Genomic DNA, 26,839 nt, shown 5'->3' on the forward strand with positions numbered 1-26,839 from the left:
ACCTGTGAGTTCCAGGGGATTCAGGAGGGGGGGGGGGGTTAGAGGAAGATCAAAGATTCCTAGAGGGAATCACAGTAAGTACCTGCCACCACCAGGGAGTACTGAAAGAGACAGATGCACATGCTGGAGGGGGGTCTTCTGTTCAGATCCCTGCAAATACTGAGTGGAAGTAGATGTATTGGGGAATGGTGGGAGTTACGGGGTACAGGGCAGATGTAGAAGTGGGAGAGCATTGCATGGCCTTCAGGAATAAGTCTGACTTTGCAATTGGAGTATTTGTGTAAGAACGGACATGGATGAGTTTTCCCTTTTGTCTTTAGCTCACATGAGGTATTTCTGTCCCCAAAGTTTTTCCCTGAGACAATGGAGGGTCGAGTGACTTGCCCAAGAACACAAGGTGTGGTTTTAGGATTGTTATTTGTTTCCAGAAGGCATGCCATTGGTGTTTACTAAACAAGCAGACAGAGAAATAAAACATATCTGTGAAATATCAGAGCAGTAGGAGGAGGAATACAAGATGGCGGACGCTATGTAGCTGTGCTCGGCAGGCTTAGCGTTTTTTTCTTCATTTCAATAACTGTAAACAGATACTTACTCTAACGGAATGCCTCATACGAAGAGGAAGGGGAGTGTGAGAGTGGGGCACTTGCCGCTACTCACATCGTCTCCTGCCCAGCAGACAATTCATCGGTTTTTGCAGCCGCTGAGCCTAGCCGACGCCCAGATATCCCCGCGGCGGGAGAGTTCTGCGTCGGACCTGAGTGAGGGAGCACTCGGGTCTATGGATCTGATGACATCTTTGTCTCCACCGCATCTCTCTGCGCCCCCATGTCCAGCAGAGGCGCAGAGTGTCGAGCTTGGCCCCGAGGGAGAGGAGTTGGAGACCCCGGAGCAGGCAATGGGAGGAGCTACTGCCCTAGCTGGAACGCTGAGAGGAAGGGCTGCCGAAGGAGAAGGAGCACCAACAAGCACCCCAGCACTGACACTGGAGATACTTTTGGAGGCTATCAAGAGACTGGATGTGAAGGTGGAGAAGACTGCCTCAGATGTTGAGGTAATGGTTAAGAAAATGGATAACTTTTCTGAAAGTTTGCTAAAAGTCAAGCAAGAGTGCATGGACAAAATACAAATTGAGTCAGCTTCATTGAAAAATTCAATTACCACTATTGTTAAAGAACAAAATTCCACTGCCCGTAAAATAGAAATGATTGAGAACTTTAACAGAAGATTGAACCTGAGAATTTTAAATTGCCCAAGGATTTTGGCAATATCACCCATTGAGATTTTTAAAAAATTTCTGGTAGAATGTTTGAATTATCAGAAAATCAAATTCCGCCTCTAAATAAAGTATACTTTTTACCTACTTCAAAAAGAAATTCAGATATACCTGTAGGTGAGAATTTGGTCACTGATAAAGACTTGCAAAACCTTACGGCAATATTAGAGGAATCATCTATGGAAGTTAAAGAGAGAGGAACTTTAATTGTTAACTTTATCTTTGAACAAGATCTTAATGCAGTTATGAGGTTATTCTTTAAAAAGTCTGGATCACTTTTTTGTGGTCAACGTTTATGGTTATATCATGATGTAACTAGAATAACCCAGGAAAGACAGAAAATGTTTTTGGGCATGAGAGAAGAGACAAGGAAGCTAGGTGCTACTTTTTTGCTAGCTTATCCATGCAAATGTGTTATTAAGTTCAAAGGTCTGAAATATGTGTATTTTACACCAGATCATCTACGTTCCATTTTAGATCTCAAAGGTTTATCTAGTGGAGGGAGTGTAGCTTAAAGGAATTGCTGGGTTGTAGCGTTTAAGCCTTTACTTTTTTGTTATATTATTGTAATATTACTCCCTATAATATCTTTGTTTTCTTTTTCCTCCTCCTAATTTGAGGTCTAAGGAAGAGTTAAGTTTCATATATATATTTATTTTAAATATTGTAATGTTCAATGATGCTTTTCTTTTGGAACATGATTCTGTATTTCTAAATCAAGTAGTTATACTTGTAAGTATGTTAAATTCAATAAAAATAAAGTTAAAAAAAAAAATAATAAGAAATATCAGAGCAGATGCCTGAGGGGGAATTGAGAAAAGCACATCTGCCCACCCAGATGTTTCATGGCTATAGGGTCACTATCCCACTGTATCCAGAGCAGACTTGCTCCCTGGCTTAGGTGGCAGACAGATGCCGTCTGTCATGTTCTCGTGTGCTGAGATCTCGAGTCCCGCCCGCTCCTCAAATCAGGGACTTCTGTAACACCCCCAGCCTGCACTTCTCCCTCACACTGACCTGCCGAACACATTCTTGTCATTCTTGCAGTGAATGGAGAGACCAAGTTGGCCTCCCTCACAAAAGCCTGCCCTAATCTTTCCTTTGCTCTAGCTGGAAGCCCTCTGGAGTGTGCAAATGAATGACAAGGGGGGCTGAGATGGGGAGCCAGAACCATCGCCTCTAACGACAGCTCTTCTGGGCTCCGAGAGCCTTCCCTGTCTTTGGTAACATCCTATTATGGATTAAGAACGGGTTTCACCACTCTGTTATCTTCGACTACAGACTATAAAGCCTTCAGGAGAGACATTAAAACCATACTCTTCAAAAAACACATAAAACCTATCCAGCACAACCAATCCCAACCCAATATCCAACACTCTATTAGATCTCTCTAATACTCTTTTATCTACCAAAAGTTATCTAAAACCCATAATTTCACCCTATTCTTATCTCCTAATGACCTCCACTTCTCTTTGGTAACTCTTTACCCAATATATATTACCTTAAAAATTCTATGTCATCGCTTATTCTATTCCTTCAAATTTTGAATGTAATTTTGTTCTAGTTTGGATGTAATCCGCCTTGAACCACAAGGTAATGGTGGAATAGAAATCACTAATGTAATGTAATGTAATGTTAAAAGACAGAAAAGAGAGAATAGGTTTCAATGGTCAGTATTCTGCATGGAGAAGGGTAAAGAGTGGAGTTCCCCAGGGGTCTGTGCTTTTGACCATATTTCTCAATGATCTAGAGATGGGAATAACTAGTGCGATAATTAAATTTGCTGATGACCCAAAGTTGTTAAATAGCAAGAGGACGTTGTAAGATGGGCATCAAAATGGCAGATGATGTTTTAACGTGAGCAAGTGCAAAGTGATGGATGTGGGAAAGATGACCCCCCAAACTATAGCTGTGCGATGCTGGGTTCTACCTTAGGAGTAACCGCCCAGGAAAAGGATCCGTTGTTGGGGATACATTAAAACCCTCAGCTCAATGTGCGGCGGTGGCGGCTAAGAAAGCGAATGTTAAGAATTATCAGGAAAGGGATGGAAAACAAAGATGAAAATGTTCTAATGCCCTTGGATCGCTCTATGGTACGGCCGCACCTCGAATACTGGGTGCAGTTCTTTCCGCCATATCTCAAAAACTATATAGTGGAATTAGAAAAACTACAGAGGCTGTTGGTGGGGTCTGGGGTTTGGCTCTTTGGGGGCGGGTTGAATGCATACAAGGGGAGGAAGCTGGGTGGGGGGGGGAGTAAATACAAATCGCTTATTGTTGTACTTGATATTTGGTTTTTTCGACCTTGTTGTTCTTTTGATCTGTTGTTTGTTTGCTGGTTGTACGACAATAAAAAACGATTTACACTAGAAAAAGTACAGAGAAGGGCGATGAAAACGATAAAGGTTTGGGATGACTCCCTATGAGGAAAGGTTAATGCAGCTAGGGCTCTTCAGCTTGGAGAAGAGACGGCTCAGGAGTGATATAATAGAGGTCTATAAAATACTGAGTGGAGTGGAAAGGGTAGATGTGAATCACTTCTTTATTCTTTCCAAAAATACTAGAACTAGGGGACATGCGATAAAACTACAAAGTAGTAGATTTAAAACAGACTGGAGAAAATATTTATTCACATAAAGTGTAATTAAACTCTAGAATGTGGTGAAATCAGTTAGCTTAGCAGGGTTTAAAAAAGGTTTGGATCATTTCCTAAAAGAGAAGTCCATAGGACATTATTGAGATGAATTGGGGAAATCCACTGCTTATTCCTAGGATAAGCAGCATGAAATCCATTTTACTACTTGGGGGTCTAGCTAGGGACTTGGGTTAGCCACTGTTGGAAACAGGATGCTGGTCTTGATGGATCTTCAGTCTGTCCGTTCATATGTTCTTAAGATGCATACGATATCCTTTGGAAGAAGGGGCAAGTGAATTCCCCCCTCCACTTTATCTGAAGCATAGCCTAAGCCTTGTAGCCTCTTCATTGCAGGGGAAAAGGCAAAAAAAGCAGGCAGCACACAAATGATTTCTCATCGCCTCCTGTGGGCAGTGGGGTGCATTGCAATCATTTTTCTGCAGCCCTCTCCTGCATCCCCTTGGCTTGTTGTCTTTAAACCTAGAACCTTGAAATTAAATGCCAAAGCCCACTTCAACACAGATTGCCCAGAGAGCACCCGCTCTAGGCCTTCAGCCCTAAAACCAGTCTAAAAATGATCTGATTGGCTAGTAACAAGGGACCACTGATAGCCCACTGGCCTCATGGTACGCTGCCAGATTAAGATAACTTTATTTGCATGACAATTTTATGTGAATTGTCAAAGTAATACATTTTAGTTCAGGGGTTCTCAATCCGGTCCTCGGGACACACCTAGCCAGTCAGGTTTTCAGGATACTCGATGAATTTTCATGACATAACTTAACACACACCACCTCCAATTATATGCAAATCATTCATGCATATTCATAGTGAGTATCCAGAAAACCTGACTGGCTAGGTGTGTCCTGAGGACTGGATTGGGAACCACTGATTTAGTGATATGTAGAGGGAGAAAAATAAAGCGATAATTTACAAACTTACAAGCGCATTCCCTCTGCAGCCTCCCAGTAGCTCTCCTCACTTATCTCCCCCTATTCTTCCCCCCCCCGAACCCCCGTGAATTCCTCCACTGCCGACTCCAGATTCCGTCCCTTCTGTCTTGCTGCATGGTATGCCTGGAACAGACTGCCTGAGTCATTACATCAGGCTCTGTCTCTAGCCGTGTTCAAATCCAACCGAAAAGTCCAGTTTTTTTGAGGCTCCTTTCAACTTCTAACTCCCACTCACTGTAAGATACCTAGGTCCATCCTACCATTCCCTCTGCAAGAAACTTCCCGATGCCTATATGTCCGGTCTGTCTAAATTAGATTGTAAGCTCTTCTGAGCAGGAACTGTCTATTACATGCAAAATGTACATGTATACCGCTTTGTATACCTTTCAGCACTATAGAAATGATAAATTGTAGTAGATATTAATCCTTCTGTACATAACTGTTATTAAAATTGCCTTTCAAAGGGTTAAAAAAAACCTTCGCCAGCTTGGGCAGAGTAAGCATGTGCCAGCTGCTTGCATCTGTCTACAGCCGAGAGATGCAGATTGAGTGACAGCGTATCCTGCCAAGTTCCCTTCTCTTGTCCTGCAGCTGGGAATAAATGTCATCTTGAAAACATTTTACCAGAAAAGAGAAAAATGGACAGATACTCTGGGGTGAAATGAGATTGACCTGTCGAACAGAGCTCTGCCCCTTTTGGGGAGGGGGAGGTGCTTAAAGGTTCTCAACCCAACCAAGAAAGGAATGACGTGGAGCCATGAAATTTACAAGTTGTTCCACATATTCAACACACTTGAAACATGTCTGAAGTTTCCGTAACCCTTCCAAAAATATTATGAAGTCTGGTCGCTGAAATACTGCTCCGCTGCTGCAATCACCTCTGAATCGCTCTAAAATTGTCACCCTTTCAAACTCTCTTTTTAAGGTCTGGAATCAAAATCTGAAAAGTAGGGTAGATGGTCTACGCACTAAAACCCAACTGCATCAAAACATCATGTCTTGCAAAAAGAGAACTCCTTCCCTCTCTGTTAATCAGCAGAGCAACTTACAGTAGTATTCTGCATTGTTTGGCCCCCTTGGAAGATAGAAACATAGAACATGACGGCAGAAAAGGGCCACGGCCCATCTAGTCTGCCCACACTAATGGCCCACCCCCTAACTACCTCCATGAAGAGATCCCACTGCCAATCCCATCTTTTCTTAAAATCTGGCATGCTGCTGGCCTCAATTACCTGTTGTGGAAGATTATTCCAGCGATCAACCACCCTTTCGGTGAAGAAATATTTTCTGGTGTCGCCATGAAATTTCCCACCCCTGATTTTCAACGGATTTCCTCTTGTTGCCGTGGGTCCTTTAAGGAAAAAGAGATCCTCTTCCACCTCGATACGGCCCGTGACGTATTTGAACGTCTCGATCGTGTCTCCCCTCTCTCTGCATTCCTCGAGTGAGTACAGCTGCAACTTACCCAGTCGTTCCTCATACGGGGAGATCCTTGAGTCCTGAGACCATCCTGGTGGCCATTCGCTGAACCGACTCAACTCTCCGCACATCTTTTTGATAATGCGGCCTCCAGAATTGTACACAGTATTCCAGATGGGGTCTCATTACACCACCTTCCTGGTCCCAATACACAATGTGGCCTGCTGACTTTTGGGTCTTGAATGTCCTTGGCCGTGGAGAACCTGAGTGCCGCCATTGCGTGAACTGTTGTTTTGGTTCAGGATCACAGTGGTGTAACCATGTTTCATCAACAGTAACTAGTCATTCCAAAAAGTTGGCACCAGCTCGCTGAAAATGCTGCAAGTGTCCACTCGACATGGTTTCTCATCATCATTCAAACATTTGGGCTCCCACTAGGCTGACAGCTTCTGCATACCCAGGGGCTTGCAGATTACACATTCCCTGGATATCTGTAGTGTCTCGGCAATTGTTTTAGCTGATATTCGCCGACCTGCCCAAATCAGGTCTTGGACATGGTCAACAATTTCAGGCGTTGACACCGTTTGAGGCCTCCCAGGCCTTGCTGCATCTTTGGTCTTGAAATCTCCTTGCTGAAAGTTTGCACATCACTTCTTTACTGAGAAGTATGATGACCATTTGTCACTCAATGTTTGCATCATCCATTCATGGATTTCCTTTGGAGTTTTTTTCTGCAGGAACAGGAACTTCACGATGGCTCGGACTTCCACACTTCAAAATTCCACACTTTTTATTGACCAAGTTTCCAAGTTTATTTACATTTTAATATACCGACCATCAGCGTGTATCTGCCGGTTTACAAAGCCAAAAGCATTCAATGATCTTAATGTCAAAATATAGCATTACGATTCTGCATATTGGCACTTTGCAAAATGACACTGTTTTCCGCTACAGGGGGAAAATAATGCTTAGAATTAGGAAGCTGGTTGGGTTGAGAACTTTTTAGCAGCCCCTCACACTTGCACATGCCTGTAAATGAAGCAGTTCGGTTCCAGAGATTGCATCTTCCAGCTCCCATTGAGCAAAATGAATGAGTTGCCCGGTGAGGTGGCTGTGGGCTAGCAGAAAGGTCCCTGTCGAATTTAGGTCCACCAGGTTCATGGGGAAGGAGACGGGGACCACACTAGAGAATGACACGGGGACAAATTTGTCCCCCCTCCCCGCAGGAACTCAATTTCCCCGTCCCCACGAGTTTTGTCGCAATCCCTGCCCATTCCAGTGTAAGCTCTGCCTTAACCGCACAAGCCTCAAACACTTGTGGGATGGGAAAATGAGTTCCCAAGGGGATGGGGAACATCCTGTACCACTGCCAGAGGGCTTAATTATTTAACCCCTCTTTAACTAAACCGGGATAGCGGTTATTAGCGCAGGGAGCCGTGTTGAATGCTCTGTATGGCTTCCGACGCTCCTACACTTCCTATGAGCATCGGGAGCAGCACAGAGAATTCAACGCGGCTCCCTGCACTAATAACAGCTATCACGGTTTAGTTAAAGGGGGGGGGGGTGGTTCGTTAGTTAATTATTAGGATTTATTGTCTGTTTTTTTAAGAAACTCGTCCAAAGTTGCATCTACACTTCTCCCTTCATATTCGCTGTGATAGGGCATGGGTAGGCAATTCCCATATGCTCACACTTGGAGGATAGTGAGTGTGGCGTAGTGGTTAGAGCTACAGCCTCAGCACCTTGAGGTTGTGGGTTCAAATCCCACACTGCTCTTTGGGACCCCTGGGTAAGTCACTTAATCCTCCTAGACCAGGCAATTCCGGTCCTCAAGAGCCAGAGCCAGGCCAGGTTTTCAGGATAGCCACAATGAATATGTATGAGATGGATTTGCATGCACTGCCTCCTTGAGATGCAAATCTATCTCATGCATATTTATTGTGGATATCCTGAAAACCTGACCTGGCTTTGGCTCTCGAGGACCGGAATTGCTTACTCCTGTGATAGGGGATTAACAGACCCATGAATACGTAAAAAACGTGAATAACTTTTTCATACGTTATTCGGTGTTTTCTATTAAAAACCATCGTGAATATGGTGAAACCGCGAATAACATGGTGGGAGACCGGGTCTGTTTCTGAAGGAGAGGCAAAACACGGTGAAGAAAGTGCTGGGAATCGGCGATTTTTTTTTTGTGCACACTGACAAAATTTGGGGGGAGGAGCTAGCAAGCTAAAAAAACAAATATTCGAAACCGCAATTGTTGAAACCGCGAATACGGACGGAGAAGTGTCTATTCAAATGACATTAGGCATGCTACTTATATTTTTAACACTACTAGTAGAACTATTAATTATGTCTATAGCGCTACCAGATGTACGCAACGCACAATAAAACATTTGAATAGGTGTAAGCAAAGGTGGTACATATAAAGTAACCAGACTTAGGACGTAAGGCCCATGTTCTATAAACCAGTGTTCCTCAACTTTTTCAAGCCAAGTACCCCCACCCAAGCTCCGCCCCATACCCACCCCCCTAATAATAATACTAATTGTAATGCAATTTCTTCCATTCATTTTTCATATACACACAGTATAATCTTATTAACAATGCATAACCATAAAATTAAACTACACAAAGCACTCTGTATGCAGAGAAAATGTTAATCATTTATATTCTGCTTCTTTCAAAGAGGTCAAGGCAGATGATTTTAAAATATTCAATGTCGCCAGAAAAATAGACAAATCTAGTGCAAAATATAGACAGCAGATATAAATTCTCAAAACTGACACATTTCGATCACTACATTGAAAATAAAATCATTTCCCCTACCTTTCTTGCCTGGTGATTTTATTTGTCTAATCATCCTTTCCCAGTCTCTGGTTGCACTTACTTCTGTCTGTGCTCTTAACTGTGTTTCCAGGGCCTTCTTATCCATTGACTGTTTTTCTTTCTTCTTCACTTTCTGCCCTCCATCCATCTTTAATTCAATGAAAATAATCACTCACAAGTCTTCAAGATAACCTGTTTAGAGCTACATACAACTGTTAGTGAATTTTATGCTCAGAGAAATGGAGGCAATAACAGGGGAAGAACCCCAACACTACTGCCTCACCACCCAATCATCGCATATTCAAAAACTTGTTGTAAAAAGTAGATATTTGAATAATTTACGTGTGCCACTAAGGCTTCACTCTTTGCTCTTATATGGTTTAAATCTGAACAGCAAACTTATCTTAAAGCATGCAGGTTCCGACGCGACACGTTTTGTTCCTGCTTCAGGGAACCAACGAAATGTGTAAAAGTTTTCTGAAAAAGCAGGCAAGATAAACTCAAAGGTTTTAACGCATCTTACATATAAGCCAAATCATTTTTGAACTTTCTCCTATCGTGTAACTAACAGTTGTATGTAGCTCTAAATAAGGTTATCTTGAAGACTTGTGAGTGATTATTTTCATTGAATTCAGGATACTCCTTTTGAATTTTTGGACATTTTGAGTTTTTTGCTCTATTCTTGTTTATTTGACTGAGTCTCCATCCATCTTTGGCATTAACTTATAACATTAAACTTTTTTCCATTTTCTGCTTTCTTCTCAAAATCTACTTTTCCATGTCTTACCTCCTCTTCCTATCTCTCTCCTCTCCCATGGTCTGGCATCTCTCTCCTTTCCTCCCCATTTCCATGGTCTGGCATCTCTCTCTCCTTCCCTCCTTCCTCCCAGTGGTCCATCATCTCTCTCCTTCCTTTCCCCTCTTCCCACAGTCTCTCCTCTCCTTCCTGCAGTCTAGCATCTCTCCCCTCCTTCCCTTCCAATCCCTGGTCTGGCATCTTTCTTTCCTTCCCTCCCCCTTCCACTGGTCTGACATTTCTCTCCCCTCCAACCCCTTGCAGGTCTCTGCACCTCTCATCCCTCCCTCCCCTGACCCATAGCCAAGGTACTCTGCTCTCTCCAGGCCCCAACCCTTTAATCTTCCTCCCAGTAGCCTATCCTCATGGTGGCCAATCCCGGCTGTCACTAGTACTTGGCGAAAACCGAAAGAATAGCAATATTCCATACTACTGATCCAGGGCAAGCAGTGGATCTCCCCTGGACCTGTTTATAAAAACGGGTGTTTATTGGCCACCCTCCATTCTTCAGGTTTCATTTGAAATAAATTTGTGTGACTATGACCACATTCCCTGAAACAAATGCTTCCCCCACTTCCTTTCCTAAAATTTCTTCTTTATTATCCTTGTTTTTATGTGCATTTGTGAATAAATGTATGGGAACCGTTCTGAGCGTCCCTGAGAGAACGGTATAGAAAATTGAATGAATGAATAAATAGTTGTTGCGGTTTCTGATGAACAGAGCAGCCTCTTCCTCCAGGCACAATGATTTTATGTTGCTGAGATTGGGAAGCTATCAAACCTTGAAGGTTGATATCCTGGGACTTATAAGTAGAACATTGCACTTTCTTTTGGACTATTTAATATGTAACAAAGTGACTAACAGGGTTTTTTCTCCACTTTGCTATTTTTGTTTGAGGTTTGGCTTTCTGTCCCTGTTGGATAGGCTTGGAAGAGGGGTTCCAATGAATGCACAGAGTATGTGTGGTTAATTATTCAGTGAGCTATCAAACGCCCAAATATATTTCCTCGGGTATGAAATGAAAGGCTGGAGGGGAAAGAGACTTATCTCCCTCTGTGTATCTAATGCATTCATGCTTGAATTCAGTCAGCATTTTGGCTCTGCTGGTGGCAGTTCCAGGCATCTCCATCCTCTTGGAGGCATAGTATTTTCTTATGTTCCTTCTGGGTCTTTCCAACATCTATCATGACCCCTGACCTGGAACTTTTCATTCTACACACGATGCTTACTTTTGGAATTTTATTGAAGTTTGTTATCTCCCCCCCCCTCAAATGTGTGCATTTTGAAGTTGCGCCTTCAATCAGGATTTGTGGTACAGACCCTGCACTATTTGGCAGCCTGTCTTTGAAATGCTTCCAGGGATGATGGCATCCATTAGCATCGTAACACCATGAACTGGTCACTTTATGACCCTGAAGCTAGTGCAGAGGTTGCGATCACCGATTGTTTTACCTTTTACAATGGAGATATTTCATGTCAGTGGGCCTGTTAAGACTTGAATGGCAGTTTAATAGCAGTGCCTAGCCTTTCAGTCTGTAGCTGACATTATAAACTTCGGCCCAGGTTATTATGGCTGTATATCAGTCCCAGAAAGTAATAGTGACTTCCATGGGCAAACTGTTACTTTTTTGATGGAAGGAATATGGTACATCCTCAAAGTAATGGATATCGGGAACAGTGGAGAGCAGCAAGTCCTTCCCTGCCCAAAATCACTTCCAAGAACATTACCATGGCACATTTCTCTTTCTTGCTCTGGCTGCATTTCTATAATGGATTTCATCAGACATCATATACGTGAGGAACAGTGGATTCTCAGAGCAATGGACACTGCCTTCCCCCATGTAGTTCACTGCTCTGAGAAAGCATTCTAGTTCAGTCCCCCCAACCATGATTTTTTTTTTCTAGATGTTGGGTTTTCATCCATTTGGTGCGATTTAGATCCGGATTTGAGTTAAGTGGCTGTAGTGAGGATCCCATCTTTTCCCAGAACTGTGTAGCATCTATCTTCCCTCTAGACCAGGGGTGTCAAAGTCCCTCCTCGAGGGCCGCAATCCAGTCGGGTTTTCAGGATTCCCCCAATGAATATGCATGAGATCTGTTTGCATGCACTACTTTCATTGTACGCTAATAGATCTCATGCATATTCATTGAGGAAATCCTGAAAACCCGACTGGATTGCGGCCCTTGAGGAGGGACTTTGACACCCCTGCTCTAGACCTAAATAGCTTTCCTTTAGGACTTGGGTTTGTATGAATTGATCTACAGTTTAGAGTGAATCTACATAGATAACGGTCTGACCAAGTTACGGAGGTCAATTCGCTGAAGTACAATAGTATTTCATCATTTGTTGTAACTATAGCTAGTGAATGTTCTTTTTCATGAGCAGGGCCTACTACAGTGTGTGAGAAGGATAAAATGTCCAGGAAAAGTCTAGAAGAATTATAACCTTTCTCCACAGTGACAAACCTGATGCAGTTCCACTGTATTTGTAATCTTGACTTACCTGAACTTTCTGAGCTAAGCCATTGACTTAAGGCACAAGCATTCTAGCTAAGTTTGCGATTGCCTCCCATATCACCTCCAGGGTAACTAGACACTGAAATGGCAAGCAAGAAAGAATAGCCAAAAACTTCAATAAGGATTAGGCGCCATCCCAGAAGCACTGGTAGCTGCTGAAAATACATGCGAGTGCTTCTCTCTGACCTCTGACCACTAGTATGGTGACTCCACATCTTCAGACACCACAGTTACGTATGCCGGAATCAACAAGGTCTTCTCCTTTCTTGCTTCCACCAGCAAGGCGATTGCGATTGTGATAGTGGACATCTCGAATCTGGGCTGAGTGTAACGTCTAGCCCTAGTGAAGCTTTGGGCTTCCAGCCAGGCATTCCCAGATCCATCTACCTGAACCCCATCTCGGGTAACAAGAATCCATCTGGTCAGATAGATTGACAGGTAAGCTGAGGTCATAATGAAGGAAAATCTCTAAACTTGGCCACAAGTGCTTGGATCCATCTTTCGCTATTACTGCTCCCATCATCTCCCGTACATTAGGGAGGAAGCACGCTTAGATAAATTTAAAGTAGCACTAAAAATTCTTTTGTATAGGGATGCCTTTGAACACTGATGCCACTTCCTTCGTTCTCAGATTCCTCTTTTTGATCAGATTAAAGCAGCCCTCCCCTCCTATTGTCCTATCATTGTAGTACACCCCGGTCCTTTTGTCCCATGTCAGTCTGTTTTGTCTTTATGCAATTTTGTTGATATGTATCCCCTGATTTTATAATATTTTGTATAATCACTTAGTATTACGATAGACCAGTGGTTCCCAACCCTGTCCTGGAGGAACACCAGGCCAATCGGGTTTTCAGGCTAGCCCTAATGAATATGCATGAAGCAAATTTGCATGCCTATCACTTCCATCATATGCAAATCTTTCTCATGCATATTCATTAGGGCTAGCCTGAAAACCCGATTGGCCTGGTGTTCCTCCAGGACAGGGTTGGGAATCACTGCGATAGACGATCTATCAAATTATCATTAAACTTGAAACTATTATGACTGAAGGGAATCGTCACTTAGTAAGAGGAGTTTTCAGTAACTTAGATATCATAAGAACATAAGAACATAAGAAATGCCATCTCCGGATCAGACCTTCGGTCCATCAAGTCCGGCGATCCGCACACGCGGAGGCCCTGGCAGGTGTACACCTGTCGTAATTTATAGTCCACCATATCCTTACATGCCTCTCTTAAGGAGATATGCATCTAGTTTGCTCTTGAAGCCTAGGACGGTCGATTCCGCAATAATCTCATCTGGGAGGGCATTCCAGGTGTCAACCACTCTCTGAGTGAAGCAGAACTTCCTGACATTAGTCCTGAACCTGTCCCCCCTTAGCTTCATTTCATGTCCTCTAGTCCGTGTCAAATTGGACAATGTAAATAATCTTCTCTGCTCTATTTTGTCGATTCCTTTCAGTATTTTGAAGGTCTCGATCATATCCCCACGCAGTCTCCTTTTCTCAAGGGAGAACAATCCTAGTGTTATAAGTCTGTCCTCGTATTCCAGTTTCTCCATACCCTTCACCAGTTTTGTTGCTCGTCTCTGCACCCTCTCCAGCAGTTTTATATCCTTCTTTAGGTAGGGAGACCAATGTTGGACGCAGTATTCCAAGTGTGGTCTGACCATTGCCCTATAAAGCGGCATTATAACTTTCTCCGATCTACTCGAGATTCCTTTCTTTATCATGCCCAACATTCTATTTGCCTTCTTTGCCGCTGCTGCGCATTGTGCCGACGGCTTCAGGGTCCTATCTATCATTACACCCAGGTCCTTTTCTTGTTCACTCTTCCTCAGAGTTGCACCTGACATTGTATACTCGTATTCCTTATTCTTATTGCCTAAATGCATTACCTTGCATTTCTCCACATTGAACTTCATCTGCCATTTCTCCGCCCATCCTTCTGTATCTGTCCTGATCTTTTGTCTCCCCATAAATAATGTATATATTTTTTGTATTAGATGTCATATTAGGTGGGGTAATGGTGATGTCCCCTGACTGGAAGGGTCCTGCATGAGAAGGCCTTGGAATCTTCCACAGAAGCCTGAGCTCCGTGTTTTCTTGGCCTTGCTTTGCATGTTTTGTTAAATCTTTATTTATTGAATGGCCTCTCGGGAAATCTGCAGTTATTTTCCTATGGTTTATGATTATGAATAAAACATATTACTTCGGCTTGGTTCTTTTTTTCCCCTAGAGCTAATTGGCTGTGTACAGAGAGTCTCTGAGCCTGGGTCTGTGAAAGGCCATCGTGAACTGTTTTACTTAATTCTATTGGCACCGAGCCTTTTTGTTAAAATCTCATTTTCTCATGGCTTTTGCAGTTTTCCGTAAATTCCAGGGGCCAGGGTTGCTGGTTCCTTAGTAGTCTGGAAATAGAGAGATGATCTCACTCCAGTGAGTTTAATCTTCTTCAGACTGTTGTCATTTGGGGAAATGTTTGTCAGAAACCAGAGAACAGTGATTATAACTCTTTTTTTTTTTTAATCAGTACTTTGTTGTGCTTTACACAGAGCAAGCTTTGGCTTGAGCTCATTGGCGTACTTGCATCAATGCTATATTTATCTGAGGCAACATATAGAAAAACATGCTCTGAATTGATATATATTTTTACGTGTTTAGCTTTTCTTTAAGGGGGTATAATTGATTAATGCTATTTTAATGACGAGGGGATTCTTCATGTGAAGAAATTGACAGTGATTGTTTTATTAATTTGCGTGCCTCTAATGTGTCTCTTTCTGTAGAAACATAGAAACGTGACGGCAGATAAAAGCCAAAAGGCCCATCTATTCTGCCCATCTGCAGTAATCATTATCTCTTTCTCTCTCTAAGAGATCCCATGTGCCTACCCCAGGCCCTCTTGAATTCAGACACAGTCTCTGGCTCCACCATCTCTTCCAGGAGACTTCCACGCATCTACCACCCTTTCCGTAAAAAAGTATTTCCTTAGATTACTCCGGAGCCTAACACCTCTTAACTTCATCTTATGCCTTCTCATTGCAGAATTTCTTTTCAAATGAAAGAGACTCGACTTGTGTGCATTTATATTATGTAGGTATTTAAACATCTCTATCATATCTCCCTTCTCCCGCCTTTCCTCCAAAGTATACAGATTGAGATCTTTAAATCTGTCCCCATACGCCTTATCACGAAGACCACACAGCATTTTAGTAGCCTTCCTCTGGACCAACTCCATCCTTTTTATATCTATTTGAAGGTGCGTCCTCCAGAATTGTACACAATATTCTAAATGAGGTCTCACCAGAGTCTTATACAGAGGCATCAATACCTCCTTTTTCATACTGGCCATACCTCTCCCTTTGCAACCTAGCATCCTTCTAGCTTTTCAACCTGTCTGGTCACCTTAAGATCATCACATACAATCACACCCAGGTCACGCTCTTCTGTCGTGCACATAAGTTCATCACCCCCTAAACTGTACCGTTCCCTTGGTTTTTGCAGCCCAAATGCATGACCTGTAGATTTTATTTGCTGTTCTCTATTATGGCTTATAGTGCATCTTTGCATAGTTTATGTTGGAGACTTTTTTGGAAGGTAGGGCGTTCTTTGTTTTATTTAGAAGAATGTTTATATTAAACAGGTAATATGGGTAGATCAGCACAAATTGTGATTTGACTACTAATACTTTGACTCTTGAGTCTCATTTTTCTATTGATTGTTTTTTGCCTAGCCAGCCCTCTGATTTTTTTTTTTTTTTTTTTTTGGGGGGGGAATGCAATTCCTGTCTCTCCCCTCCCCCCTCTCTGTACACCAAAACTAATACCTTTCCTGGTGGGGATGCCAAAGAATCACCAGCCAAACCTCGTCCTCACACTGCTGCAGTATAGAAGTCATCATCGTACCTCCAGCCGCCAACCTGGGACTCCCCAAGCATGCTCGGTTCTTGTGCAAACTGAGCACGTGCGAGGAGTTTCAGCATCGGTGGTTGGCGTGCTGCCAACTTCTGTACAGCAGTAATGCAAGGAAGAGGAGAGCAGTTTGAAGACAGGTTTTGGGCTGAGAGGGCTTTGGCACCCCTAACAGCCAAATATCAGGAGCTGCTTATTGAAGCTTGAGCCCAGGCCCACTCCCTCCCTACCCGAGACTGTGTCCTGACTCTGGCATGAGCTGAAACGTGGCCGTGTCAGTTTCAGGATTTAATTATTTATATGTATTTAAAATTTCTTTTGGACATGGGACCCCTTGGTGTTTGCCACGTGTTTTTAATACCTGGTTCCTTTAATTCCCTGGACTAAGGCTGGCTTAACAAAGCTTAAAATAGCATGCTGCAGGACCCGCTGAGGCATCCCACAGTTGATTGCAAACGTGTGCGCACTACCCACATTCTAAAATATATTTTTATTGTTTATCGGAGGGGAGGCGTCTGGGGGTGGAGAATTAGCTTTTCGTTTGCCATTGCTGCGTGCCCTTCCTGTTTACAAAATAGAGGGAAGTAGGGGCTCAGGTGCTAACTAATGGCAACATTACATCGGAAAATGGAATATTGGCTATTTTATGGCCAAAGCAAAAAGTGGCCTTTGCGTGTGGGAAAGATCCACATAAAGGTATGCTAAGGCTACATTTTGCTGCAGATTTCTAAAAAGGCCCCTTAATGACTTCCAAGGAGGCAATATGAAGCAAATTGTGTCTCCCTGAATTTTCTGTCTGTTTTAGTGCTGGGCACCTATTTATTTTTCTTATAGATTATAAATTAAAGATCACCCCTCTCCTTAAATCACTTCACTGGCTCCCTATCTGCCATCGCATACAGTTCAAGATCTTATTGCTGACCTACAAGTGTGTTCATTCTGCTGCCCCTCAATATCTCTCCTCTCTCCTTATCCACCTCCCAGAGAACTCCGTTCCTCAGATAAGCCACGCTTAGTTGTACCCTTCTCCTCCACTGCCAATTCCACACTTCGTTCCTTTCATCTAGCTGCCCCCTATGCCGGGAATAAATTACCTGAGTTTGTCCGCCAAACCCCTTCTCTTCCCTTTATTAAAATCAGACTGAAAACCCACCATTTTGATATAGCCTTCAATCCATTACCCTACTCCCCACTGTCCACCAACCTAGCCAGCTGATTAACTATATCCATGACATCCTCTTTGTCTATTTAGATTGTAAGCTCTTTCGAGCAGGGACTGTCGTCTTTGTGACTGTACAGCGCTGTGTGCGTCTGGTAGCGTTTTAGAAATAATTCATAGTATTAGTTGATCTCTTGCAGGCTCAAAAGTGAAGTGGTGTACATGTTATATTATATAGCTCTTGTATCCTGCCAACTCCCTTGTTCAGTTGTTCAAGCATATAATAACAGGCAAGAAAAAGAGAAAACAGGAAAAAAAATATCAAAACAACATTTACCTACGCTAGGCATTTCTCTATTGTTGGATAGCTCGCAATCGGAGTTTTAACCTAAGGAGTGGAGGGTTAGGTGACTTGCCCAAGGTCACAAGGGTTAGGTGACTTGCCCAAGGTCACAAGGAGCAGCAGGGGGATTCAACCACGGGTCCCCTGGCTCCTTGCCTGTTGCTCTAACCATTAGGCTACTCCTTCAGAGATGGGCTGGTGGTAATGCTCAGCACCGATCCTGCCCTGACTCGTTGAAGCTTCTGTCTTAAACGGAGGCTTGTTCATATTTGTCCCTGAAATTTCCTTGCCCTGGAGGCACCCAGCACTTATGACTGAGCCACTGATTGTGGAACTGGATTAAGCTTACAGCAGCGAGTGCCTGGGGATATGCCCAGACTGTAGACTTCACTCCCTCCTTCTTCAGCTCATTGGCATCTTCCCTGGAGATAAGTCAGCACTGTCGATAGGCTTTGGAGGCAAAGAGAAAAATCCAGACAACGGCTGTTAGTGCCGGAGCCAACTTTCCAAAATTTATTGGGGGTGCTAAATCCAACAAAAATGATCCTTCCCTCCACACTGTCGAAGACATTGTTCAATATTAGGGATGTTCAAGCACCCATAGAGCATAATGAATGCTATTGGTTCCTGGTTGATAATTTTATTCTGCGGGAGATGTGTGAAAGGTTTGCGGAAGGTGGTCCCTGAATTCTATGGGGTATTTTGATGCTCAGATTCATTATGAAGCTATAGGATTTTCCCCATCTCTTTCCCTTACATAGGTGTCAAATGTCATAGCTTTGATATACTGCCTTTCTGTGGTACAACCAAAATGGGATATATACAGTATATTATATGCAGGTACCTTCTCTGTCCCTAGTGGGCTCACAATCTTAAGTACCCAAAGTAATGGAGGTGTAATTGACTTGTCTAGGGTCAAAAGGAACTGCAGTGGGAATTGAACCTGTTTACCCATGCTCTCAACCCACTGCACTACAGAGTAGACTCTTCCCCCACAAAGCCAAATATGACATAGACCAGGGGTGGGCAAACGTTTTGACTCATTGGCCACAATGGGTTCTTAAATTTGACAGAGGGGCTGGACCAAGAGCATCTTTCTATCCCTCCATCCTTCCCTTCCTTAGTGCAGCAGAACTCTTTTCCAGCTTCCCTCCCTCCCTCCCTCCCATCCCTTGTGCAGCAGAACCCTTGAGCACCTGCCCCCGCTGCGCAGCCGAAACCCTGCTGATCCTCCGTCCTTCCCTCCCATCCCACCGACTGTGAGCCCTACATACCTCCCTTCAGAGCAGCGTTGGGCCAGCAGCACTCTAAACAGGCTGCTTCGTGGCCTTCTCTCGTCGGGGCCTTTTGTGTTCCGAGTTACTGATGACATCATCAGTGATGCGACAAAGGGAATTCCCCGATGAGAGATGGCTGCGAAGCAGCCTGTTTAGAGTGCTGCTAGCCCGACACTGCTCTGGAGGGAGGTATGTAGGGTTGGCGGTTGGTGGGATTCAGATGGTCGGCAGGCTGGATTAAGAAACTAAATGGCCTGGATATGGCCCGCGGGCCGAAGTTTGCCCATGCCTGACATAGATCATCCATGGTGCTACTGGGCTTATTATTTCACCAGTACTAGTGAATCAGTAGGGGGAAGTGACATGGGCAGGAGAAGTCAAGGAAGCAGCTGCAGGAAGTATTTAAGGCAGGGTTAGAGATGTCCAGGGGCATAGTTGCCTGGCCCACGGTTTTCTCGCCCTCTTGGGCTGCTTTGAAACGCTGGTTGCGGGAAATTATGAGTAGCTGTGGGTTGTAGATTTTTGGGCTACGTTAGATTTAGGTCCTCTTTTAGTGAGCTTAAACAGAATAGAAGTATGGTTGAGTGATCATAAATTGGTTCTAAATATGTCTTATGACCATGTTGTATCTCTGGAGATAAAGCAACACCTCAACTAGATTTTTCATTAAATAATTGCAGCATAAAACTAGTAAATAGTTTCAGATATTTGGGGGTTATAATCGATTGTCTTTTACATTTTCTTGACCAGCTTTCAAGCGTGGTTGCTAAAGGTTTTGGGGCACTAAGACAGCTTAGAGCCATTTGAGAAATCATTGCATACATTACTTCATGTCTTTGGATTGTCAAAGTTAGATTATGGTAATTTAGTCTATTCAGGCACTGGGTCAGGACAGTTGAAGCGTTTGCAAACGGTGCAGAATACTGCAATTAGATTATTCGTGATCATGTGGTTACCAATGGAATTTAGGATCAAATTTAAGATCCTAAGGTTAGCACATAGAGCATTATTTCAGCTACAATCTTCATAGCTTTCTAATTTGGTGCTCCAAGGCGTTTATTACAATCTCTGAATGACAATAGGGTAGTCGTTCCTCGTATTTCGAAGGCACATCTTGCGTCAACTAGAGTTGGTGCATTCTTTTATTTAGTTCCGTGCTTATGGAATAATCTGCCCATAGACTTGAGAAAAGAAGAATCATATATCAACTTTAAAAGACATTTAAAAGCATTTTTTTTCCAATTGGCTTTCACAATTTAGAACAGAGTTTGGGACTGTGATCTGTGTCTATGTAATGATTAATTTTGTAATGAATAATTTTTAGCTGTAGGTATTAATTATGGTTCATTGAGATTTGATTGTTTTATTGTTTTACTATTAGAATTGTTATTGTTGAGATGTTTGCGATGATATTTTATGGGGAAAAAAATTAACTTTTGCTCTTAATCTTTCCCTTTCTATTTTAATGGAGTTCTTTTCTTGATGACTATGAACTATGTATTGTAAACCGCTTGGATCCTGTTAGGCTGTTATACAGTTCGATTTGGGCTGTGTCATGGCACAACTTGTGTTGGATGGAAAGGAGAAGGAAAGCTGAGGACTTGTTGTGGGCGATCGCATGACTTTGGAGTGGTGGTGGAAGAGTTTGAGGGAGATGCCTGATCACATACAGGGAAGAGAGCAGAAGCAAGAGGGATGGATGGGAGACCACGGGGAGGGAAGACCAGCTTTCTCCCCCCCCCCCCCCCCCCCCGGTTCATGATTCGCTGCTCTTGTCAGCATCGGGCATTCCTCTGGAGAAGTGTGTGGTGCGGTGGTTGGAGCTACAGCCTCAGCATCCTGGGGTCATGGGATCAAACCCCGCACTGCTTCTTGTGATCCTGGTCAAGTCACTCGGTCCTATTTAGCCCCAGGTATGTTAGATAGATTGTGAGTCCAGAGTGTAAAAAACCGCTTAGATAACCTTGAAAGGTGGTATATAAAAACCTAATAAACTTGAACTCTCTGCCAGGTCTCGCCTACTTCCTGTTTCTGAGAAGGTGGGACCCTGCAGAGAGGAAGGCCTGATTCCAACAAAAGCAGCAAATCATGAACTGGGGGGGGGGGGGGGGGGGGGGGGGAGAAAGCTGGTCTTCCCTCCCCGTGGTCTCCCATCCATCCCTCTTGCTTCTGCTCTCTTCCCTGTATGGGATCCGGCAACTCCCTCAAACTCTTCCACCACCACTCCAAAGTCATGCAATCGCCCACCAACAAGTCCGCAGCTTTCCTTCTCCTTTCCGTTCAACACAAGTTGTGCCACGACACAGCCCGTAGAGCGCCAATACTCCCTGTAGAGTATTAGGGAACTTCCAGATCTGTGGAGCAATTTGAATCCGATTAGAAAGGGTTGTTTTGTGGCTGTGAATACGTTCAGACGCTACTTTGTGAAGACTGTCCCAACTGAAGTTAGTTGGGCTGAGAACATTTCAGCACCTCCTCATACATTGGGCTGTTTTTGGGCTGCTTTTACAAGGAAATTGGGCGGGATTATAAAAAAGTATTTGGCAACACAGCTAGGGGAGAAGGAGGAAGAAGAAATGGCCTTAACATACTCCTTGACTTCAACATCCAGCTATTCTGCTTGGCTGAGTTAAGCCAGTTCTGGGCTTTGTTCTAAGGTCTGGCTGGGACCAGGCCTTGCTACCTGTTTTGAAGAAGAATTTTGCAGTCTATGTTTCAGGCGTGGCAGTATCAGCTCCAGGTTCAGCTCAGGGCTGTTATTTTCAAATCAAGAGACACTGGGGGTTTTGTGAAGCAACAGGATCCGAGGAGTTTTGTGTTTGGAGTCAATAAAGACTTTTTCTGCACTATTGCTGTTCACATCTGACTGTGTGTTTACAGGCCCCAAAATCCCGCTCGTGCTGTTATGTAGCATCAATTCTTTTTTCCCCAGTGCTGTTTATGGAATTTCTCCCTTTTATAAATCTAATATGCTGATCGTGAAGATATCACACTGAGAATCCAGTGCACTGAGGTGAGGGAAACCTAGGGTGAGCAGGGGTATGGGGAGATGCGACAGTTTGTTAGGAGGAAGGCAAGGAGTCTGAAGGGGGTTTATGCAGTTGGGAAGATAGTTCCAGTGTAGGGAAATTGCTAATTCCCATGCTTTTCTTAAACTGCAAGCTACAGTTGCCAGGCCAGGATTAGTTCAGTTTTGTTCCCTGTTCTATGCTTGCTCTGACTCTGTGATCGAAACTGGATACTGAGAGAAAAATCCAAGGGTGCCCAACTGAATGTAAAGGCAATAGATAGAACAAAGTACTAGGAAGTCGAATTTATGGACTGGCTGGCCTCACGGATGAAGTAGCACTAGCGAGGGTAGGTCACCACTATGCTGGATCTGGCTGTGCTGCAGAGGCCTCTGGGAATGAAGGACGAGGGAGTCGTGTTTCGTTGCTTAAGAAGAGTGGCGAGGAGCTGGATTTGGGGTCTTGACTGCAGGGTTCTGGTCCTTTCCCCGAGGGCCGCCAGACTAGGTATGATGGCAGGGAAAGAGGAGGATTGTTATCAGAGGTCACTGACCTCGAACCTTTTTGAACTTGGCAGGTGGATCAGTCCTGGTGGGCAGGAAAGAAAATAGAAAGAGGTCATGGCAACCGATCCCAGCTCTGGTTCTGATTGTGCTGGAAGCCCAAATGAGCTGTAGGAAGTAATAGCCAGGTTTTAAATGATTGTTTTTAGGGGAGGGGTGTTGGGGGCAGCTGTGAATTCATCAGGCTTCTAATACCAGTTCATTTCTGCTTAGTTTTGAAGTTGATTTGGATAGTAGAAATATTCCATTTTATAAGAAGGTGTAAGGTTTGGGTGTTGGACGTGCTGGGCCAGTGCAGGGGTTTAAGATACCCTGGGCAAACCTCCAGCCTTATGCACCCTTTCTTTACCTAAGACTTTTGATAATTTAGACTTTTTCGCAAAAGTCTTAAAACCTATTTATTCAGGAAATATTTTGTATAATAGGGAGGTCAAACGGAAAAAACTATATGATGGCCTCCTGGCCACTCAAGTAGCCAAACTAGACAACCAAATCGCCAATCTACTGACGGCATCCCTCGACTACAAGACTTTTAGAAAAGAAATAAAGACCATACTCTTCAAGAAAACTCTGAAAAAAGAAATAATACCGCAAGTCTCAAACTCCACCTCTCACTAAAGCCAACTACCCCAAACAAATAACCTTACCCATTTCTTACTCTTTTTGAAAATGACCATTTTTTTTTTTTTTTTTTGTAAGTTCTTGTAATACATCTTGGATAATTCTTTTGTAATCCGCCTTGAACTGCAAGGTAATGGCGGAATAGAAATCCCTAATGTAATGTAATGTAATAATTCTTTCTGTTCTTTTTTTTAACTGCTTCGAACCTTCATTTGTTGGGATTTAGCAGGATAGCAGGATACAAGAATTTTATTATTATAATTTAAACTCAAAAATTATGCTCGCCCCAACACCATCACTCCAAGAACAATCCTAAAAACATATTTAGTTATCATACTTTAAAATATGAAACTTTGTTCTGTAAACATATACATAATGAGAGTAATTTTCAACATCTATTTACAAGAACGAATGAGATATCTGGAAATTGAATTGAGTCGAACGGGAGTCCAAAGCACAAGAAACTAATCTGAATGAAAAAAGATGGCCTCCAAAGATGGCTTTGCATTTAAAATTGATTTAAAGGATTTGACACGGGCTGTATTTCGGCAAAAGGCCTGTGTAGGAGAACGTCAATCCAAGGCCTTCATTCCTTCAAAGATGGGTAAGTGATGCCAGCACAAATCAGTTGACACAACTTGGCTAAAATATACAGCTAAAAAAAGAGCTGCCAAGACTTTGCTCTTCTGTACTATTGATTTTTCAAAGAATAAAGGGCTTACATTGACAAACCCTCATGCGGGTGCTTTACCAAAACATAGCTCGTGTCAGATCCTTCAATAAACTTTAGATCCCAGCTCATCCTTGAAGGCCCACTTTGCTCTTTTTACTTGACTGTATTTGAAGACTCCCCATTTTTTCTTGCAGATAAAATATGTGCTAATATATTGTTTTGCTTTGACTGCAGGGGCTTTCTGCTTCCCCTAAGAAGCTGTTGCCCTAGGCGACTGCCTATTTCAGTGGTTCCCAACCTTTTCTATACCCCGCACTCCTAGGAAATGTTTGATTAATTGTTTGATTAATGTTCGCACCCCCTACAAAAGTAATATCGCAACCACCTACTACCACTGGTCGATGCAGATGGACAGTTGTCCAAGTGACGACTCGTGACTTGTCACTAAGGGACACAAGCCACTCTGTCGCACCCCCTGAAATTCCATCTCTCACCCCTGGTTGGCAACCCCTGGCCTAGTTTGTCTGCCTGAAGCCAGATTGTCTGAACAGATGCACCCCAGGCCTTTCCTCTTTTCTTTTGAATTACTCAGTATTTATTGAGGAGTTCTTGAACTTGCAAAACACAAAAAGCTTATTCAAGATGGACTGGCAACCAATTACAGCAGAGCCTGCTAAGGGAGAATGGATTACACTATGTGCGCTGATGAGAAACTGGCGCTGGCCGACTGCTTTTCTATCTAATGCTGCTTCCATGGCAGCATCTGCCTTCGGCTTCCCAGGGACTGATCTCTGAGCTCCTCTTTAATTCACTTTGATTTGTTGTTTTGTCCAAGAGGCAAATGTTATTATGGTTCTGTAAATAGCTCGGGGATGTGGTCAATAAAATCAATTAAGCCACGGAAACCTAAGAAGGCAGCTGCAAGGTATCTGCTTAGAAGCCAGGCAGGGTAAAGCAGAATCCAGGTTCAGGGAACTTTCATTTGTCAAGACAACTTGTGTAGGTGTTACCAAAGTAATACGCAGACAGAAAAGTTTTCAAAAGGTTTAAAATTGGAATTGAGTTCCTGCAAATCTAGTATTGAGCAAATTCAAGATACTTTGATAAAGGATAACATTAGTTTGCGGAGGAACATGGAAACCTTGGAGAATAGTTATCGGGGTACCAATTTAAGGATGTTGAATTTTCCAATGGTGCCCGCAGTGACACCCAGGGAAATGCTTAAGAGAGATTTTGGGAAGATCTTGAATATTCCTGAAGAAATCAATACCTCCCTTTATACAGGTTTATTATTGACCCACAAGCTCATCAGATTTTAGATCAAGGTCAACAGAACCAACAATTAGATTTTAACTTATTTTGGAATCCTCTGATCAAGAGGTAGCGAAACCTGCGACTTTATTGCTTACGTGGCATTATTGCCAGATAAAACTTGGATTAAGAAATTGTTCTTACAAAATAGACAGAAGGACTTTTTGGGATTCAAAATACAAATATTTCCTGATGTATCTTGTGAAACCCAAAGAAGGAGGCATCAATTCCTGCTTTTGAAAACTGGAGTTGCATCGATTGGAGGAACCTTCTTTTTGAGATATCCTTGTAAATGCTTAGTGAAATATTGCTCAGTAAAATATGTGTTTTTTGGACCTTCCCAGTTAACTACTTTTCTATCTTTGAAACACCTCGAAGGAGAAGGAACTTTGAGCTCAAATGAACAGATTTTGACATCTTGGTTCAGCTTTTCGGATGCTTAGTTACCTTGTTTGTTTAGATTTTTCTGGAGGTTCCTTATACCCCTTGAGAGTAATCTGGGATCCTAATTTGTGCACTTGAGATTGATTATGTTAAATTTTGCCTTTGTTTTCTGTATTTATCAAATTAGGGTTTAGGGGATGTTTTTTTTTCTTTCTTTCTTTTTCAATCTTTTCTGTACAAGATGTAAATGCTTGATAAATATTTGACATATGATAAATAAAATAATTAAAAAAGAAGGCTGAATGGCATGGCCAAGTATGTATGTATATATATATATATAGTTTTTTGGGGGGGAATGCATATTCTCCGTACTTCCGCTCTCCCCTGCCATGCTAACAATTCTGTCTTTACTGGCAGGACCACCCAATCCTCCATCTGAACTGTCCCAGTGCTGCTTCAGTGAAGAATTTGGCGGTCTCTTTATTCCTGCTTCCGACACAGGCACTCTTTGCGCAGGCTCAGGTCACGGGCAAACGAGGCCTGCTGAAGGAGTACTGGTGTCGGTGACTGGGAAGGAGGCAGCCAACTTTCACTGCTGAGAGAGCAAGGGGGGTAGTTCAGGCAGTGGATTTCATCAGCTGGCAAGGATTGGGCACCCCTGCCAGCCATTCCACAGATACTTTGGTTGTGGAGGGGGCCTGAGCCCAGACCTCCAAGGCCCCCCCATGGTATACTAGGCCCACTGGGACAGACAGGGATAAATGCTTGACCTGGATAGGTTCCTGGAAGACAAAGGGATTGAGGGGTACAGATAAGAGCAGTGGAAGGTTTAGAGATAAGTGTAGAGGTAGGCATAAAATTAGTCAGGGACCGCTGACCAGGCAATATGCCTGATGGGCCGCCGCGTGAGCGGACCGCTGGGCTGGATGGACCTCTGGTCTGCCCTGGCGGAGGCGACTACTTATGTACTTATGTACCTGAATAAATTCATGTAAACCGTTCTGAGCTCCCCTGGGAGAACAGTATAGAAAATTGAATGAATAAATAAATAAATAAGATATACCAAATCTCTGTTTCCACTTCTGTCTCTGCAGCAGACATGTTAATCAATTGTGCAGGCTTTGTAATTACTGTAGAGCAGACTTAATGGTTGCCAAGTCAC

The 26,839-nt window shown here is 43.2% G+C and overlaps 1 protein-coding gene across 2 annotated transcripts in view; it reads left to right on the forward strand.

Annotated features, from left to right (window-relative positions):
* ITGA3 (integrin subunit alpha 3) overlaps nucleotides 1–26,839 on the forward strand; it is a 103,382-nt gene that overhangs the window by 1,318 nt on the left and 75,225 nt on the right. The window contains exon 1 of one of the 2 annotated variants that reach the window (XM_033918181.1): nucleotides 945–1,054. The exons of the other annotated variant lie outside the window; for it this stretch is intronic. Within the exon in view, the coding sequence (XP_033774072.1) occupies nucleotides 1,047–1,054 (8 nt within the window). The 5' untranslated portion in view covers nucleotides 945–1,046. Of the gene's footprint in view, nucleotides 1–944; nucleotides 1,055–26,839 lie in introns of those variants that run through there. 2 annotated transcript variants of the gene reach the window in all.

The sequence above is a fragment of the Geotrypetes seraphini genome, chromosome 13 (assembly GCF_902459505.1).
Source record: "Geotrypetes seraphini chromosome 13, aGeoSer1.1, whole genome shotgun sequence".
Classification (NCBI taxonomy): domain Eukaryota; kingdom Metazoa; phylum Chordata; class Amphibia; order Gymnophiona; family Dermophiidae; genus Geotrypetes; species Geotrypetes seraphini.